The following is a 21,160-nucleotide window of genomic DNA, read 5'->3' on the forward strand; positions in this document are numbered from 1 at the left end:
TTATGCCCAAATAAATCTGTTAGTCTTTAAGGTGCCACCAGACTCCTTGTTGTTTTTGTAGATACAGACTAACACGGCTACCCCCTGATACTTTCTTCTTTGTTGTCACTTTCAGTTTTTCATGCACTGGTACAGTACTCCAACTTTGGGATCTTCAGAGAAATGTTTGTGTGGGTGGTGTGAGAATGAGTTCTCTTAAAAAACGGATAGAAATATTTCTGTTCTTAAATTTTAAAGTTTCATGCAAGGTAGTCTTTCACTAATCCTGGTGGTCAACCTTATTAGTTAGTTTTTAGAAGCAGAATGTGTTGTCCTGATTCCATTAGGCACAGTGGCATTGATATGATGAATATTATTTCATTATGATACCATTCCAGTACTGTATTTAAAGGTCTAGGTTTCCATTATTAAGTATGGTTTAGTGCCTAGGTATTTTAGTGATGATGGTGCATTCTTAAATGCTTGGAAGTATTTTAAAAAAAAAAAACACCTCTATAAACTCACTATTTATTGGATTCATCTTTGTTTACTGATAGAGGTTTGTGAGAACAACTGCTCCCTGTTGATCTTTTAAATCAGGAGTTACTTGGGGAAGGGCAGGGGAATAATTTTCCAGTATCAGCAAGTGAAACAAGATTAAAAATAGATGGGGCCAATCATTGGGAATCATTAAACTGAAAGACCTATCCCCTCATTACAGCAACGTCACTATTTCTTTATTCCTTGCTTCATTGGAAAGTTTGGTTTTGGGGGTGGGAGGGTGTAGCTGTGCGGACTCACCCCTGCGGCGCCTCCTGCTGGTTGTCCTCGGGAATTAGCTCTTCCAGCCTTGGAGCGACCTCTGCAGGCCGGTGATCCGCCTTGCCACTGGCCCCGTGTCCTGCTCAGGACCCCGGTGCCCCTTTCTCCGGGTGCTGCCCCCTGGCAGTACCCCCACAGTTCTGGGTCTCCCCCTCCCAGGGGAACCCCCACCCACTATCCCCACTTCGCCTCAGTCTTGGCTACTGCCCAGTCTCCATCTAGCCCCCATTTACTGGGGCAGACTGCAGTATCAGCCACTCATCACAGGCAAAGGGGTTCGGACCTGCTGCCTCTGCCCCCTGCAACCCAGTACCTAATAGGCCTTACCAGGCCTGCAGCCTGGGGCTTTCCTAGGCCGGAGCTCCCCGGCTCCCTTGGCCTTTCCCCAGCCCTGCTCCACTCTAGGTACTTAGTTAAGCTCCCTGCCGCCAGGCCCTTCTCTCTGTAAATGCAGAGAGAGACTGACTGGGCTTCTGGCTCACAGCCTCTTATAGGGGCCAGCTGGGCCTGATTAGGGAAGGTTAGGCTCAGCTGAGGCCAAACTCCAATCAGCCCAGGCTTCTTGCCTCAGCCACAGCCCTCCCCTGGGCTGTTTTAAGCCCCGAAGGGCAGGAGCGGGTAACCACCCCGCTACAGAGGGATATTGATCACTTATTAGCTTGAAACTTCCCCAACATGGCTGACTCCTTTTAGGTTAGGAAGCACTCATGCTGCTAAACTTTCACCCATTGAGTTCCATTTGCTCTGCCAGGGGTTCAAAGGATGAGGAGGTTTTAGTTTGTTTTTTGAGTCCAGGGAGAGATAGGTGGAAGAGCTAAACCTTTTCTCAAGACTTGCTAAACTGTGACAGAGTTTGTCATCTGGGCAGAGTAAAGCAGGTTCTTTTCCTAAAAAGGATTCTTGCTGCCTTCTGCCCATGGCAGTAGCGCATATCCACCCAGAATGCCAAGATCTGGTGAAGAATTTATCACTGATACAGTAGACAAACCATGAACCTGAAGTGATCCTCCATAGCCAACCATACAGGAATTCCTTCGCAATGCCATAGAAAAAAGGATGTGTGTTGGCTCCATATTTGTGTTCCCTTTTCAGTGGGGAGGTAATGGTTCTGCTGTGTATGCTTATGTTTGTATTCTAATAAATATTGCATACCAGCCTAGAATATTTGGAAATGTCTTCTGCAGTTGAACGGTGTTAATTTATTGGCCCTAATAAATTGGAAGAAATCTTGCTCAATTGGATATTGTAGCACTTATCAGAGCAAGCTGATTAGTAACGTTTTCAAAAGCATCTAAGGACATGTCTACTCAAGAAAATTATACATGTGTAAGTTAAGGTGTGAATTTAAACTAATACAGTTACACTAGTACAACTCCCCATGTTATCCCTGTGTAGTTACACCAATTTTACTGTAGTGGTATAACTGGTCTATATGAGAGATATTTTTGAAAACATCTAAGTGCCTTAGGGCTTATGTCCCATTTTCAAAAATGACTTTAGGAGCTCAAGTGTTATGACTTTCAATGACATTGACTTCTAAGTGCCTAAATCACTTTTGAAAATGGGGATGGGCTCCTAAGTAATTTAGATATTTTTGAAAACTTTGCCCAATGACTTTACAATTGTGTGTCACTAATATTATTAAAAAGGAATCCAGGCATGATAATTGTAACAATAATGAAAGGCTGGTGAATCCAGCTTCTAAAATGCTGTCTCATCTGAAAGAATAGGTCCTTTTGCTAAGACCTGGTCAACACCTGAAACTTAGGTTGACCTAATTACATCGCTCAGGGCTGTGAAAAATTTGATGCTCTGTGCGATGTAGTTAGGTCAAATGTAGATGAAGCTAGGTCAATGGAAGAATTCTTCTGTAGACCTAGCAACTGCCTCTCGGAGAGGTGATTTACTACAGCGATGGAAGACTCCCTTCCATCTACACTACAGTGGTGTAGTTACAGCTGAAGTACTTGTAGTATAGATCTCTAGTAAATCTCATTGTTTCCATGGGCTTTGGCTGCTCTGCTGGATTACGGGCAGCCCAACCAGATTAGCCTATATTTCTTGCTGAATTGTCACCTTCCTTTTTTCCCTTCTGCTGCAAGCTGGACCCTAGCTCTGCATCCCTGATCCCCTGTTGCTTGGCTCTTTGGGAACATTACAAGTAGCATGTGCTGTAATCCTGTAACTGCTCCCTTGTCAGGAAAGTTGGAGAGCAACAATCCCAGCAGGAGACAGAAAACAAAATGCCAGGCACTGGTTGGAGCAAAATGGTGATTTTCACAGCAAAAATCTAGAATCATGTGGCATTTTTCCAAAATGCCAATGGAATATGGGTCCTGACTGAGATAAGTGGGGCAGCTCATGCCTCTTCAGAGCTATTGCTTGAGGCACTTTGCAGGCGTGGGGAGATCTCATTGTGTTGTGCTCAGTTCACATTTTTAGGGTTATCAATGGCGAAATGCAACTATGAGAGCTATAAATGTTAACTTTAACATATAAGATGAGGTTCTGGAGGTTAATTCTGCAGCAAGAGATTAATTCTGAGGTATGTTCCGCAGATTCAGAATAAACAGGCTTGTCTATAAGACTGTCTACTACTTTGTTAGTACACCTCTACCCCGATATAACGTGACCCGATATAACACAAATTTGAATCTAACACGGTAAAGCAGTCCTCTGGGGGGGGGGGGCGGTGCTGCGCACTCCGGCGGATCAAAGCAAGTTCGATATAATACAAGTTCACCTATAACGCAGTAAGATTTTTTTTTTTTGGCTTCCAAGGACAGCGTTATATCAGGGTAGAGGTGTATAGTGCTTGTCACAGTAGAGCCCTATGATTGGTCTTTAGGTGGTTGGTCCTTAGACACCACCATAATAAGCATGATGATGAAAATCTTCTCAAAGTGGTAAAATAGAGATTGGTCTTAAGGTCATGGTATTGTATCTTAATATATGCAAGTTTCAGTAGTTACTCTACATAACTTGCTGCTACTTCAGAATCTCGAGTCTTCCATGGTAGAAGACCATTATTTGGTACGGAAAGGTGGTGAAAATATGTTAGTGCAGTGATGGTCTCTGGCCTCACAGGAGTATGTAGGAGGAGTACACTTACATTTAACAAACTTCAAGAACGATGACATTATAAATTTTTAACTGCTAAGAAACAAATAGAGCCAGGATGCATTCAGAAGTGAACAAAGGGCTATGTAATTGAGCAGTTTATAAGAAACCATTTAGGGCAGTAAATAAGCTTACAGATGACACCAAGTGCTTAGATAGCACAATGATAGGGGCCTTAGAAATTCCAAAGAGGTGTGTGCTCTTTAGCAGTATGTTAGTCATTTAAATGTATTGCATGGAATTTGTTGTCTGGCAGTCATCCTAATTAAAGTGAATGTGCTAGTTCTTGGAAGCCTGAGTGGATTTTACTGTATTTGCATTGCTAGAAGTCACCATTACAGAGATACATTGAGGGTTACCATTGGGTGGCATGAACATAATGTTATCTGGGTAAATGAATCACTGAGTAAATAGGGTCCAATGATAAATCAGGGTTCCATTTTCAATATTCCCCACAAATTGTATGTGTGTATTCTCTACAAAGTATGTAGTGTTGGATGCTGATAGTGCTACATAGACGGAGCTGGTGTTTGTATGTTTATTGTATGTGTCTATATTTTCTGAAGTAGAACTGCAACTTTACATTCTCAGGTGAATGTTTATTTAGTCAGTAAAATACTTTCTCTTTTTATGGTTACTTCTTGAAGTAATAGTTTTGTTTTTTTTTTTAATCTTAGCTGCAGGTCAGCAAAGCTTTTTGCCTGGGAATTAGTTATGCTGGTCTATGTTTGCTGTGATACTACAGATATCTAGGATATACATTAATTTCTGTTATGAGATGCCTTCTCCAAGAGAGTCCTCAAAATGTGCTGTTCGTGGTTGCGAGGAGGTTGGTGCAAGTGCTAAGCAGAAGTTTCAGAAAAAGATAGGCATTTGCTTGTTGCTCAGTAATACAGCCTGCTGAGGAAGTCAGTCTTTCCTGCTAAGTGACAGATGGATATACTAGCTAGGCAAAACTTCTGCCCACACTTTCCATTCTATGGCATTCATTTTCTGAGAGATGGTTCAGAGTAAACTTTTTGATGCTGGGAAGGATGGAGAAAACTGACTGAACTGTATCGTGGGTGTTCTGTTGTGTTTTTTTCTCTGGATCATTGCTTCTTAACGGTGTAAAATGAGGCAATCTGTATGGTAAAAAGGCAGACAGTATTCTGAGGTTAAGCCTTATTGTGACTGGGGAGTGGATATTTAAATAATTTATTATGAGAGTGTTGCTATACCTACACACACAACTCCACCCCCTATCCCCGTCTTTCCCAAACAATATTGCACTAACAATATAGTACTAAACTTGCAAAGAGTAAATTATATGACTGATGAGGCTAACTGAATTCCAGCACTGAATGGAATGACTAGAACAGAGACTATAATACAATCCCTGGACCTACTTCTGGATGGTCTTTTGATGGGTGTTTTCAGCTGCTCAATTTATAGGACAGAAGAAAAGTGCCGCATGTTGATCTTAATGAGTATGGCAGATAAGAGGCAAGTATCTACTCACTCGCAGTTTTGCTCATTATTATGTGGCAACCCATGTACTTACTGTTACTTCCTATGGCATGTAGTGATTGAGAAAAGACAAACACCATAAAAATCAGTTGAGCTGCTTTCTTATTAAAGTCATAACGAGTTTCTGACTCCTTGATCCACTTCCCCTTATACAGTGTGATACTATAGCTGATTTTAAGAATATAATTGTGGTGTTTATTTCTACATTAAATTTATTTTAGGCAGCCTCCAGGTTTTCAGTTTTCTATGCATTGTAGATTTATGTATTGTAGTGTTATGTATTGTAGAAAATGCATAACACTACTCTTTAGAAGTTGTCAAGTTGCTAGAGATGTTGAGGGCTTAGATCAGAGGTGGGCTCGTCCTGCCTGGCCCTCGAGCTCCAAGCTGGGGAAGCTAGTCCCCGGCCCCTCCCCCACAGCCTCAGCTTGCCGTGCTGTCAGCGCTCTGGGCGGCGGGGCTGCAAGCTCCTGCTGTGCAGCGCGGCTGCGAGAGCCGCCGAGTGTAGTGTATTAAATTGCTCCCCCTAGGAATGTGCTACTTACGGAGCACCAGGACAGGCAGCTATAAGTAGTACACTGTATGTTGCACATTCCTACGGGGAGCAATTTAATACACTACACCTGGGTAGGGAAGGCTGTGCCTCCCCAAACTGCCTGGCCCCTGCCCCCTATCTGCCCCCTTCCAGCAGCTCCCATTGGCCTGCAGCAGCGAACCGCGGCCACTGGGAGCTGCGATCGGCCGAACCTGCGGAAATGGCAGGTAAACAAACCAGCCCGGCCCGCCAGGGGCTTTCCCTGCACAAGCGGCAGAACAAGTTTGGGAACCACTGTACTATGAATACATGAAGAGTAGTGAAATTGGTTGGTCAGGAGCTGAACAGCTGAAGGAACATAGGGCAAATAGTTCTGGATTTCTTCCAGAGTCATTCAGTAGAGTTTATGGGAGAGCAGTCTGACAAACAACAAATAAATCTTTCATAGTTTCTCATCTGGAGAAACATTTGCAAAAAATATAAGTGTGATGTTGCACTCTGTATGATTTTATGAAAATATGCTAATGTAACTGGAATATGCTTCATGCAAAAGGTCTCTTGTTAAGGTATCATTACAAAGCTTATAATATGAGTGTGATCATCCTATTTGTATAAATGTATCACTCTTGTATCTGAAACTAGAAATATGAAATATAACTCTGAGGGCCTATTGTAATTATGCAAAATGTGGGCCATTAATGGTGGTTTGGAATCTTGATGACTCCCATTAACCAGGACAATTGTTTGTAGAATGGCTGTTTTACCTGTAAGTCTTCCTGTAGACGTGTGTGCTGGCAAGTGGGTAATGAAGTCTTAGTGACATGTGATCATGTCACCTGAACTGGAATCCATCTTTAACCTAGTGCTTTTCCATTGAGAAGGTGGTGGTGGTGGTGGGGGGGGGGGGAATCCAGAGGGACAAAGGATTCCCGCCTTATGCAAAAGATATATGAATGGGTGGAACAGAACAAAGGGAGAGCCATCATGAGGAATCCCCTAGCTCCCATGTGGACAAGGGGGATCCAGTGGACATAGTGTACTTAGATTTCCAGAAAGCCTTTGACAAGGTCCCTCACCAAAAGTCTCTTACGTAAATTAAGCTGTCATGGGATAAAAGGGAAGGTCCTTTCATGGATTGAGAACTGGTTAATAGACAGGGAAGAAAGGGTAGGAATTAATGGTAAATTCTCAGAATGGAGAAGGATAACTAGTGGTGTTCCCCAAGGGTCAGTCCTCGGACCAATCCTATTCAACTTATTCATAAATGATCTGGAGAAAGGGGTAAACAGTGAGGTGGCAAAGTTTGCAGACGATACTAAACTGCTCAAGATAGTTAAGACCAAAGCAGTCTGTGACGAAGTTCAAAAAGATCTCACAAAACTAAGTGATTGGGCAACAAAATAGCAACTGAAATTTAATGTGGATAAATTTAAAGTAATGCACATTGGAAAAAATAACCCCAACTATACATACAGTATGATGGGGGCTAATTTAGCTACAACAAATCAGGAAAAAGATCTTGGAGTCATCGTGGATAGTTCTCTGAAGATGTCCACGCAGTGTGCAGAGGCGGTCAAAAAAGCAAACAGGATGTTAGGAATCATTAAAAAGGGGCTAGAGAATAAGACAGAGAATATATTATTGCCCTATTATATATGGTACGCCCACATCTCGAATACTGCATACAGATGTGGTCTCCTCATCTCAAAAAAGATATACTGGCACTAGAAAAGGTTGAGAAAAGGGCAACTAAAATGATTAAGGGTTTGGAACGGGTCCCATATGAGGAGAGATTAAAGAGGCTAGGACTCTTCAGCTTGGAAAAGAGGAGACTAAGGGGGGATATGATAGAGGTATATAAAATCATGAGTGATGTGGAGAAAGTGGATAAGGAAAAATTATTTACTTATTCCCATAATACAAGAACTAGGGGTCACCAAATGAAATTAATAGGCAGCAGATTTAAAACAAATACAAAGAAGTTCTTCTTCACGCAGCGCACAGTCAACTTGTGGAACTGCTTACCTGAGGAGGTTGTGAAGGCTAGGACTATTACAGCGTTTAAAAGAGAGCTGGATAAATTCATGGAGGTTAAGTCCATTAATGGCTATTAGCCAGGATGGGTAAGGAATGGTGTCCCTAGCCTCTGTTTGTCAGAGGATGGAGATGGATGGCAGGAGAGAGATCACTTGATCATTGCCTGTTAGGTCCACTCCCTCTGGGGCACCTGGCATTGGCCACTGTCGGTAGACAGGACACTGAGCTAGATGGACCTTTGGTCTGACCCAGTACGGCCGTTCCTATGTATTATGTCTTACCACCTGAGCTGGAACAAGAGCTGTACCAGGGGAAAGGTTTGTGCCCAGACTAGGAAGAAACTTATTGAAACATCTCTAAGGGTGAGATTTTACCTGTATTCAGTTGTATTACCGTATTAGGTTTAGATTTGCGTGTTTTATTTTATTCTACTGGGTAATTCACTTTGTTCTGTCTGTTACTACTTGGAACCACTTAAATCCTACTTTCTGTATTTAATAAAATCACTTTTTACTTATTAATTAACACAGAGTATGTATTAATACCTGGGGGGGGGCACAGTTTATAAAGGGTAAAACGGATTTATTTGGGTTTAGACCCTATTGGGAGTTGGGCATCTGAGTGTTAAAGACAAGAACACTTCTGTAAGCTGCTTTCAGTTAAGTCTGCAGCTTGGGGGCAAGTAATTCAGACCCTGGGTCTGTGTTGGAGCAGACGGGCATGTCTGGCTCAGCAAGACAGGGTGCTGGGGTCCCGCGTTGGCAGGGAAAGCAGGGGCAGAAGTAGTCTTGGCACATCAGTTGGCAGTTCCCAAGGGGGTTTCTGTGATCCAACCCGTCACAATAAGTTTGCTAGAAGCTTGTCTTTTGTTCCTAAAACTCAGAAATGTTTCACTGGGAGTAACTGTCGATATTTGGCTAGCTCAATTTACATGAGTGTAACAGAGCAGGCACTCAAATACATTAGCTTTTATGTATGTGTGAAGTTGGGTTAATATTCAGCTTGAAAGGGTCTTGATGGAGAACTTTGGTAGAGATTAAATGGTAAAATAAGTCTCAAGTTGTCATCAGGACACACTGCAAAATGGATTTATGGATTAAAATAGCATTTAATAGAGCTATAGCTTGTTAGTATAGTGTGCTCTCTTTTCCCAGGAGGAGATACCTGAAGAAGATACCTGCAGTCAGAACCTTGAAAGCAGGGTACATTAATGTTAGTGACTGAAATGTAGGGAGCAAGGAGTAAAGATCAGAGCAGTTGGCAGTTAGGACTTCTAGATTCTATTTCCAGTTCTGCATTTGACTTTTGGAATAATCTCTGCATCAGTAGACTTTGTGTGATTCTTCACAGATACTAAACCTTACAACATCACTGAAAAGTCCTTTGAGGGCTTAAGGTGAAAAGTGCAGAAGAAGTGCAAGGTAGTATAAACATAGTGTGGTACCAATTTCCCATCCATGCACATGTTCTGGATATTAAAAAGTCTATTTGCTTAGCTGGAGTTCGATTTTATGATTGAGGGAGTTATGCAGTCTCACATAGTTGCAATAAAGATGGGCCATTCTGCCATTAGCACTTCAGTCTACTAGAAACCAGCCTCTTTCACATTGTTGTGGACTCTTTCCCTGGGCATGAGAGATGCTTTGAAGATTGCTTGGTATTTGGAGGTTTGGTCCTTTCTTTAGATTTTCAGAAGAAATAATTTAAGTATTTTAGTTCTCTTATAGGCATTTTGCATTCAAAGGCCTCAAGATGTATTGTGTGCTTCTAGGACAAATGCTTTTCAGGGACCAATGAGTAGAACACTGAGGCCATGTCTACATGTACAAGCTTACAGCAACACAGCTGTGCCGCTGTAAGAGTGCTCATGTAGCCATGTTACGCAGTCGGGAGAGAGCTCTACTGCTGACATAGCTACTGCCACTCTTTGAGCTGGTTTTATTATGTTGGTGGGAGAATCTCTCTCGCCAACATAGCGCTGTGCATACGAGCGCTTATGTTGGCAAAATTTGTCGGTCAGAGTTGTTGTTTTTTTCCACACTCCTGACCGACAAAAGCTTTGCTGACATAAGTGCCTAAGAGAAGTATAGAATAAAGTACTTAATTTCTCATTAAGTCCAAGTTTGGTATAATGCTTTTGGCTTTCACTACTACAAGTCACAACTCGCACGTAGTGGTGAAGCCTTCTGAGAAGAATTAGTTCTTTTAAAAGCCATTCCCTACTTAGTAGCTTCCCATCTATGCTGGGTTTAAAACCAATATTTGCCAGATATTTTAGGTAAACTCCGTTTAAAGGCTGATTAGCTGTCAAGTGCAAACAGTCAAATCTTGCTGCTTAGGCCCTAACGAAGACTAGGACACACATACAACTATTGTATGGTTCTGCATGTACTGTTCAACTAAATATGTATGTATTTAGCTATGGAAAGTATATGATGAATACAGTGGCTAATGCATTGTGGACTCTTGGTGCTATCAGAGTATAAATAAATAATGTGTATATATTGAGTTTGTAAATATGTATTATGGTCAGAGTCAAGGTTGTGAAATGTGTAAGGTGAATTTTTAAAGGTAGGCAACACTGATGAACTGGAAGTGTAGTGGAATGTTTATAATTACTTGTACTGGTCATGTCCATACTTACTAATCCTTAGTGCTTGTAACTGTAAAGTTCTTACTATGCATTTGTAGATTAACCAGTGGAGCTACTTTAACTAGGGATTTACAAAGTTTTTGTGGAGGAAATTCCTAGGTTTTTATAAAAAGAAATACAAGGAAAAAGGAGTCTAGGCTGCCTTGGATCTCCTTAAAATATAAGCTGGTAGAGGCACAATAGCTCTTAGCTGAGCTAGCTAACTACTTTAGTGCTTACATTTTTAAGCACTCAATGGGTACAATTATGAGTTAGTTTTCTTGTAGTCCAAGGAGAATTTCAAGGAGCTGAATAGGTTCTAGTACCTATCAGGTCTGTGGGGGGTTAGCCAGGTAGCCAAGGACCCGTGGGTAATACTCTTTAAATCCAGCCTTGTTTGCCCAGGTACCTGGTGAAGGAGTGCCCCAGGAGAGTTTCTGCTGGCAGAGCGAACTCCAGCTCTGAGAAGAGGCATTTGGACAGGTCTCCTGGCAGCTTTCTTTAAATCCTGCTCACTTTGCTTTCAGCCTCTAAAATTTAAGTGCTTCAGAGTTTAACTGGCTCGTCTATAAAACAGTTCCCTTCTACTCCAAAATTTTAATAGCAAAGTTTGAAAAATTTACCAGATAACCTGAGGACTTCAGCCTACTAGCCAGGGGTGAAAAGTACTTGTGCCCCCCTCCCACCCGCTGCTTTTTCTTTTTCCTTTTCATGTAATAGATTATGGGGTATCTCCTAGGGCTTGGGTACATGGGGGTTTTTAAACCAGATTTAAGTGCACTATGACACAATTCATTATAGCTCACTGACTCTGCATTTATTATGAATTCTGGAGTCCTCTTTCAAAGTGAACTAAATTTGATAAAAAATGAGTTAGTTTGGTGTATTGTTTGTATTCACACAGTACTGCTGTGCCCTACTTTAGCAGTCCTCCACTTGCTATCCCACACAGCTATGCAGGCAACCGTTTCTGACATGTCTGTTTACCTGTGTCACATTGACTGGATGCCTCCTCCCCCATTTAAAAACTGGCATGGTGCCAAAATTGGCCTATTTGCTCCTGGATTTGAGTATATCAGCATTGCTGCAATAGTACTCAAGAAGCCTTACAACATGCCTCCAGCAGCCTCTTGGAGCCGTGCTGGAATCCTGGATCTCATTACCACTGGGGAAGAAGCATCGGTGCAGGAAGCTCTTGTGGCCAGCTAATGGAATAAAGCTTTTTGTGGACACTGCTAAGTAGAGGTCTGTGAGGGCTCACAACTGGATAATAAAGCAAATAGCTGAGGAGAATGTACTGTACATTAAAACCAAGGATGCCAGGAAAAGGTACAGCAGTGGAAATGTGATTTGTGTGTTTTTGAGGAGCTACACAGGATTTTGATCAGTTACACCACTACTGAACCCTACAAGGTTGTGGACCCTGCTGCCCACTCTGCTGCCCTCCTCGATACCTCAAGGATGAGCACCAGGAGTCCTCAGACGATGAACAGTGATGAGCTGTCCCTGGAAAGCCAGGATCTCTTTGGGGCTCAGGACCCTGATGGCCGAATAGGCAGTGAGCCTGATTCCCTGCCAGAAACCTAGGCCAGTATAGGATGCAACCTCAGCATGTAAATATCTATGTTTAAAACGTATTATGCTATACTGCCATGCTAGCTTCAGTTCCTGGTGCCCCATGGCCACAGATATTTTTGTTGGATGTGTGCTAGAAGCCATCAAGTCTCCAGTCCCCACCTCCTTGGGCCCACACTTTGTCTCCAGTACATGTTTTCAAAATGGCACCTGCTCCAGCTGGGCAGTCAGCTTATGTCTTGTGCTAAAGCCCCAACTATCAACTGTGTTCAGGCTCACACCGCAGAAGGCACGTCCCCATCTACTTATTATCCTTTTCATTTCCTGCATCTGTTCTGCCCAATGAATGCCCTCCCCAAACCCCATTTGCCAGCTCACAATGGCAGCTGGCAGTATGCAGTCTGTACCCCGCACTCCCTCCCACAGCAGATTCGAATAATGAAAACGTGCAAAATTGGCAACAGTTTGCGCCAGTGGTTACAGGAAAAGAAGTTTTGGTTAGTATTCTCACTTTATATGAGGTAGACATGGACATTGCATGTCCATCAAGGTATTGAGACTACAGCTCCTGGCTGAGGTAACATGCATTCTTCCAGGAAAAGTGCTTTAGCTTAGGGATAACAAAGGTCTTAATGGCTTTTTCGCAAGCTTACATAGAGAAGGCAAATGTGCTGATTGTCTGAAGAAGAACACTATTTTTCTTTGCACTTTCACCATATCTTCAGGGGAGATAACGAAGAATTGTTCAATGTGGTCTGGACATTATGTGGGATAGCTTTATGATCATTTCCCTGGTATAGTTCATGATGCCTTTCCACTCCTGCTTGGTGAATCATTTCAGGGTATTTCGCTGGTCTGTCCTTTGCTTTATTGAATAAGGCTATTCTCTGCCTCCAGTCACCTGTATCAGTGTAACACTGAGAATCAGGACAGCCTAAAGGGGATTGAGGAGGGGATTACTATCTAGTTCACCTCTGAATGCCTCCCACTTACCTCTCTGAGACCATGCAAGCACTTACAAGGCACAGCAAAACTGCAAAGCCAAACCAGGAAGGTAATTCCCAGCCTCCAAGGCACAATGGCAAACCCAAACAGCATATACTTCACAGATAAAAATTCCAATACAGTCATCCTCATGTGTACACCACTTTCCAACTTTGAGATTCCCCCAAGACTGGGAAGAAAAGTCAGAAAGGCATATAAAAAATGCCTTCTAGCCCCTCTGGAATATGAACAATAACCGCTTGAGTTTTTCCTTACTCTCACAGCCACGGCCTCGCCAGCAGCTGAACCCTCAAAGACAGGGCCTTTACCAACAGCTGAGTGGATGACCAATCTGAAGGGGGAAGGAATGGAGAACTTGGGATGAAATGTTCACAAACCTCATTGCAGAGTCCCCCAAAACAGCAGAAAGATCGAGGCTGTACTTGAGAATGGAGAGGGGAAAAGAAATGGAGCTGTCCAGAGAGATCGTTGGGATGGCCAAAGACAGCATCATAGTGGCTAAGGACAGCAGGCAATGCAGTGCTGTAAACCGGGGCCTAGCTGTATTCTGCAGCTTTGGGACAATACAGAACATCTGCTTCCTGTAGCCATTCTCTCAGAGGCCATTCCCTTTACAGACGCTCAGGCCAGTGAAACAGCCTAGCTCTCTTGAGTCATTGAATGCCCCTGATAACTTTGAGTCTAGTCCCTTCACACCAGACGGCCAAAGAACAAGTAGTAGTAGAAGCAAGACACATACACCTCTACCCCGATAAAACGCTATCCTCGGGAGCCAAAAAATCTTACCGCGTTATAGGTGAAACCGCTTTATATCGAACTTGCTTTGATCCACTGGAGTGCGCAGCCCTGCCCCCTTCCCCTCCCCCCCGCCCCCCTCCGAGCACTGCTTTACCGCGTTATATCTGAATTCGTGTTATATCGGGTCGCATTATATCGGGGTAGAGGTGTACTTGTCTGTGACTTGAATTCCTCGTTCCCTTGTTATGTTCTACCCTGCACTGTATCAATTTGAATTTCTGTTTCATGATTGTTGTAATTAAAGGTTTATTTCTGGTTGCCTTGTAATTGAATTTTTAACAGTTTTTATGTTTAAATCTTCATAAAGAGGAGTCAGTGCAGTTTATACAGAAAATCCATAAATTTTAAATAATTCATAAGGATTTACAAAAACCTATGCACAGACACAAGATAAATTAAGGCTTGCCACAGTGTTCTACTTCCTCTACCCATAAGCGAAAAATGCCAATATCGTTCTGGGGTGTACTAACAGGAGTGTCTTATGTAGGACCTGGGTAGTAACTGTCCAGCTCCACTTGGCACTGGAGAGGCCTCCGGTGGAGTACTGTGTCCAACTCTGGGTGCCACACTTAAGATGGGAACTAACTGGAGAGAGGCCAGAGAAAAGCAACAAAAGTGATAAATGGTTTAGAAAACCTGACCTATGAGGAAAGGTTAAAAAAACAGGGTATGTTTAGTCTTGAGAAAAGATGACTGAGGAGGGACCTGATTAACAGCATTCAAATATATGAAGGACTTCTTATAAAGAGGACGCTGATCAGTTGTTCTCCAGGTGCACTGAAGATAGGACAAGAAATGAGGGGCTTAATATGCAGCAAGGGAGATTTAGTAACATTAAGGAAAACTTTGCAGCTGTAAGGGTAGTTAAGCTCTGAACCAGGCTTCCAAGGGGAGCTGAATTTTCTGAAAGATCCTAGCATCATGGACCCTTCTAGGGGATCCTGATTTAGGTTTAGAAACCTGCTGCAGCAATCAACCAGCTCTTTGAGCACTGTGGAGAAATACCCCCTTCTGTTTATAAATTCTGAGCCCTGTCTATAAGAGAACTAAAATACTTAAATTATTTCTTCTGAAAATCTAAAGAAAGGACCAAAACTCCAGATACCAAGCAAACTTCAAAGCATCTCTCACACCCAGGCAAAGAGTCCACAATAATGTGAAAGAGACTGGTTTCTAGTACACTGAAGTGCTGGTGGCAGTATGGCCCATCTTTATTGTAACTATACGAGACTGCACAACTCCCTCAATGATAAAATTGAACTCCAGCTAAGCAAATAGACTTTTTAATATCCAGAACATGTGAGAGGAGAGGGAAATAGACACACATATCCCATTAGTTGCCACAGTACAATTTGGGAATCCCATGTGTGCAAAGCCGTCAATATTTTGAGCATTACCAAGCTTTATATCCCAGTGCAACAGTACCAGAACCATAGTAGCATCACACACCTATATGACAGAAGAACTGCCATGCTGGGTTAGACCAAAGGTCCATCTAGCTCAGTATCCTGTCTTCCGACAGTGGCCAATGCCAGATGCCCCAGAGGGAATGAACGGAACAGGTAATCATCAAGTGATCCATCCCCTGTTGCCCATTCCTAGCTTCTTGGAAACAGAGGCTAGGGACACCATCCCTGCCCATCCTGATTAATAGCCATTGGTGGACCTGTCCTCCATGAATTTATCTAGTTCTTTTTTGAACCCTGTTATAGTCTTGGCCTTCATAGCATCCTCTGGCAAGGAGTTCCACAAGTTGACTGCATTGTGTGAAAAAATACTTCCTTTTTGTTTTTAAACCTGCCACCTATTAATTTCATTTGGTGGCCACTAGCTCTTGTGTTATGAGGAGTAAATAACACTTCCTTGTTTACTTTCTCCACACCAGCCATGATTTTATAGACCTCTATAATATCCCCCCTTAGTCATCTTTTTTCCAAGCTGAAAAGTCCCAGTTTTATTAATCTATCCTCATATGGTAGTCGTTCCATACTCCCAATCATTTTTGTTGCCCTTTTCTGAACCTTTTCCAATTCCAATATCTTTTTTGAGATTGGGCGACCACATCCGCACGCAGTATTCAAGATGTGGGCGTACCATGGATTTATATAGAAGCAATATGATATTTTCAGTCTTATTATCTATCCCTTTCTTAATGATTCCCAACATTTTGTTGGCTTTTTTTTGACTGCCGCTGCACATTGAGCAGATGTTTTCAGAAAACTATCCACAATGACTCCAATATCTCTTTCTTGAGTGGTCACAGCTAATTTAGACCCCATCATTTTGTATGTATAGTTGTGATGGCCTCAAATGACTTGGCTTATTGCAGACTACTAAAATTCAGGGGTGGCCAGCTTCTAGCTGGCACTGGCAACCCCCTTCTTGACGAGCATGTGGCACCACACATTGGTATGCTGCCACTGCAAGTCCAGGGTTAGTTCAGCACATATCTCTCAGAAGGTTGCAGTTGCCAGCATAGTGGTCCATTGTTGGACCATTGGAGCATTGTTGGTCCATACTGCTTATAGCAATTCAAAAATGGCACTAGCGCAACTAGAAAGGAAGTATGGGTTGGAGATGGTGGAAACATGGGATTTTTAAAAAAAATCTGAACCCACCTGGTGTCTGCTACGCATCCCACAATACCCAGTGAAAAAAAATCTCCAAATGCAAACTGCTGAGCAGTGAAGCAAAGGACCATAGGATATCCCCAGAGAATGCCATGCATTTAGTATGTCTCAAGCCACCGCTGTGCAATTCGGATGCGAATTGAAAGAGCACAGCCATCCCAGGTGCACACTATTAGTGCAGGTTGTGTATTGCACGTTAAATAAGGCACATCAAAGCAATCTGATTGATACCCCCATGTAGACAAGTCCTTATTCTCCATCATCTGCTTCCTCTTTTCTCACTCCCTGCACCCTTTTATCTGTTTTCTTTTTCCAAATGTATTCTAACTTCTAGTTCCTCCCCTACTTCTTGTAAGCTTCTTAGGGTAGGGGCCTGTCTTCCAAGTATCTCTAGTGAAGTACCTACCACATTTGTGTTAGTGGGTTCTTTTTTTAAAAATAAACTTTTTTTAACTCATCCACCCATCCTTCATGAATTTGAAAAATGTACCATACATCTAATAGTTGCAAGGTTAAACTAAATCAGTGGTTCCACTTTCCGGGAGTGATGCCCAAGTGAGAAATCAGGGTGGTCCCCAACTCCCCTTCAGCTGTTGGGAAAAGGAGAAAACTGGAATTCATACCAGGGTGCTGTCCAATGTTCCCTCTAATTTTTTCCATCCATCTACAAAACGAATTTTGTTATGTGCACCAATATCGAGGTAATGTGCGGATGTGTGTCACCAGTAGAAACCAAAAACCTGGTTATAATATATATTTTTAAAAAGTTACCATGGGGATAATTATTCCAGCCAGGACAGGTTAGGCATTTTAGTAATCATTACTCAAAGAATTAAATTTAAGCATAAGAGAGAAATAAAAATTATGAAATGCATAGACCAGTCAAAAAACTAAAATAACACACTTTGAAACAATAAAATTACAGAGAATATATGTGCATTGCAGGAAGTACCAAGAAGTAACAACAGCAACAACACAAGTAAGTGTGCGTGTGTGTTTAGAGGGGGTGTGTGTGCGCGTGTGCGTGCTGGCTGCTGGGGAAGTCTGAGACCGTGCGCTGTCTCGTTAAGGCACTCACTCACCGCTGGAAGGCTTGTTCAGACTGCATCTGATCTCCTGCTCCTGAGCCCTGTCCCCCTTTCCTGGCTCTGCGGAGATGGGGAACGTGGGCGGGGAGTGGGACACCCTGACATCAGTCATCCTCCCTCCCCCACCCCCCAAACACTGCACAGCAAGCAGGAGTGTCTGGAAACCGTTTGCCAGGGCTCCAAGGCAGAGGGCAGGAGCAACATGGCTGCAAAGCAGCGGTGGGAGGGGCACCTGAACGCACACTGCTGGATGTGCGCGGCTCTGCTAATGAAGTGCGTGCCACTTGATTAACTGCTGGGCAGCTGTGCGACCGTGCAGCTTAGAGGGAACACAGGTGCTGTCTGAAGACTGCTTAGTGGTTCCATCTCTTCTAGCCTTTGGCTAGTAGGTGAGCTAATCATTTTGAAACCTCATGTGTGTTCCTGCCCCTTTTGACTGCTGAAAGGGAGAAATAACATTCATTCTCAAGACAGTGACATTGACCTGATTCTGTATGTTTGACTGCTGCTGGTCACCGGATTCTCAGTAGTAGCAGTGAAAAAGGAAAGCTAGATTCTGCAGAAATTGGTGGTACTTGCCTGGAAGAGATTGTTACTTCCACAGGTGAATGGACTTTTCAAACTCACATTTTAAAAAGGTCATGCTTACTCCTTGGGTCCTTGAGCTACTAGATTGTCCCTCCCTCTTAGCTCTCACTACCTTATAAAGAAGGGGAGTTAGGTATCCTGCAGAGTTAGGAGCTTTTGTAAGGTAGCAAGAACTGAAGGGGATAACCAGGTAGCTCAGGGACCCTGGAGAATTAGCAGCTTTCCAGAACACAGGGAGCTAAGGGTAGGGATAGAGGCTTATTCACCACTTCAATGTCTTCTGGGACTTTAAAGAAACTGACTCATAACTGAGACAGTTACATGTTTATGCATTTGATTTTAGAGCTGAACGTTTGAAGAGTGTAAAACAATGTGTAAACTTTTACACACAGTTTTGCTGACAGTAATCCAATAACTATGAACACTGAGTAACTTTACTATTTAAAAAACATTTTTCTAATACATATGTTATGCATGAGTATGTAAATTTGTAGATTTTAGAAACGGTGCAGTTTCTGAGGGAAGGGAATCAAAGAATCATAACACATCTTGCGGATTTGAAAAATGAATCGCTTTAAACATTTATCCTAAACTTTTGAAACTCCATAAAATTTTTTTTTTAAGCTAAAATGACTACAAAATGTATAGGGCTAGCTTGTTCCTATTAAAAGTGTGGGGGTGAGAGGGAGCATTTTGTCAAATAAGGCTTTGTTTGCATTGGGAATTTATCTCGGTTATGCTCATTAGTAGCTAGCCACCAGTGTAAGTGAAGCAGTGCAAATGCCTAATGTAGGTAGGTCAAGTTGTTATAAACTTCAGTTTGTACAGATGCTGCTTAATCTGGTTTCAAATGGAGTTAAGCAGCAATGGTGCAGTCTGTCTATGGTAGTGGGGTTACACTGGTGCAGCTAAACTGGTGTCTGGGTGCTGAGGGCTGAACTCCCCAGTATAGACAAGGTTTTAGGCTCTTAATGGATTGCTGATTGCAGCCTTAACTGAGGAGTTGTGACAAGCACTTCCAAAGTTGTTGTTGTTTGTAGCTAGATATATATGTTTGAAGGAAAGAGTTCTTGCTCTACTGGTTAAATTGGCAATTTGATTGCGATAGTTACAGTAAAATATTGGGAAGTGGATTGATGTTTGTTTTAGCAATATAAATAACAAACTGTACTGCATGGAAGAAGTTAGATGTACCAGTGTACCAATTTCTATCTCACTAAATATGTGCCAAACAGTATATTACATTTTTCTTTGCATGGTTTCCTTTCCCTTCCCTGTCATGTTAAGATAGTTCAAAACTGAGTAAAGTTACTCTATCTTCAGTGATAGTCTGTCTGATACTCTCACTCACGCACGTTTCTTAACTCAATGTTCTCTGCTTTTCCAGGAGATAAAGATGGCAGCAAAGTGACTACGGTGGTGGCAACTCCTGGACAGGGTCCGGATCGACCACAAGAAGTTAGCTATACAGACACCAAAGTGATTGGAAACGGATCTTTTGGTGTTGTGTATCAAGCCAAACTCTGCGATTCAGGCGAGCTTGTGGCCATTAAGAAAGTTCTTCAGGACAAAAGATTTAAGGTGAGATTTATATGAAACCTAGATTGTTCTTTAAAAATATTCCTGTATTTCTGCTCTTTCTGATTGCAGGTTCTTTGGTGACTTGCTTTTCATTTATCAGAGGGGTAGCCGTGTTAGTCTGGATCTGTAAAAAGCAACAGAGTCCTTTGGCACCTTTTAAGACTAACAGATGTATTGGAGCATAAGCTTTCGTGGGTGAATGCCCACTTCGTCGGACGTGCATCCGACGAAGTGGGCATTCACCCTCGAAAGCTTATGCTCCAATACATCTGTTAGTCTTAAAGGTGCCACAGGACTCTCTGTTGCTTTTTGCTTTTCATTGGTATACATAGACATAATATTGTAACTTAAATTGCTATCATTATAATTTATTTTGCTTTGTGCATAGGAAGAAGTTTGAAGTCCTAATTTGAAGGTGTTAGTGACATTTCTTGTATCAAAGTATTTGTGGTCCCAGGTTGGGTTCCAGTAGCAAACAATTAACCAGGGGAAATAGGGAAAAGTTCTTCATTAAAAGTATTTTTTGACATGAGGAAACTGTTCTGATCATTAGTAAATAAGCAAGTGGGAGAGGATGGGGATGGCAAAGGCCATTGAGCTTTGTTCTAGATAGCTATATTTACAAAGCTAGGCTGTGTGGAGGGCCCTTCTGAAGCAGTGAGAGAGGCCCCGCACCAAGTGAGAAGGCAGTAGACAGAATGAGCACAGGGGAGTTGGGACTCAGTGAGTGTTAGGCGTTAAGGGAAGTTAGACATCTAAATTTAATTATTTAGTCTATCTAAACCTCAGTATTAATAAGAAGAAAACACACACAGTTAATCCATCTCTACTCAGTTTAAATGCACCCTAACTATGGAGGGAGAAGGCAAGCAGTGGATTAATCAGGATAGGTGCCACTCAGTGTATTATTCCAAGTATTGCAGCTGTGTTGGTCCCACGATATCAGAGGGATAAAGTGGGTGAGGTAATATCTTTTATTTAACCAACTTCTGTGGGTGAAAGAGACAAGCTTTCAAGCTACAGAGCTCTTTTCAGGTGGTCTTATATTGCACAGAGTACTTGCTTTGTGGTCAAGTGGTGTATGTCTGCACCTAATGCAAGCGGCTCATGGCCCTCAGAGCCCAGGTACAGCATCGTGAGGCCAGTGTTGCTGGACATTAGGAGCATCTAGAGATGGTATATAGGGACAGGATAACTGTGAATATTGTTGGCATGGTCCAGATACAAAGACTTCCAAGACCAAATAAGCAAAAGGTGCAAG

The 21,160-nt window shown here is 42.5% G+C and overlaps 1 protein-coding gene across 2 annotated transcripts in view; it reads left to right on the forward strand.

Annotated features, from left to right (window-relative positions):
* The window catches only part of GSK3B (glycogen synthase kinase 3 beta), a 253,978-nt gene that overhangs the window by 56,906 nt on the left and 175,912 nt on the right, over positions 1–21,160 (forward strand). For both annotated transcript variants that reach the window (XM_024202437.2, XM_024202439.2), the window contains exon 2: positions 19,706–19,899. In XM_024202437.2, the coding sequence (XP_024058205.1) occupies positions 19,706–19,899 (194 nt within the window). The remainder of the gene's footprint in view (positions 1–19,705; positions 19,900–21,160) is intronic.

This window comes from Terrapene carolina, unplaced genomic scaffold (genome assembly GCF_002925995.2).
Source record: "Terrapene carolina triunguis isolate 2854851 unplaced genomic scaffold, T_m_triunguis-2.0 Scaffold242, whole genome shotgun sequence".
NCBI classification, from domain to species: domain Eukaryota; kingdom Metazoa; phylum Chordata; order Testudines; family Emydidae; genus Terrapene; species Terrapene triunguis.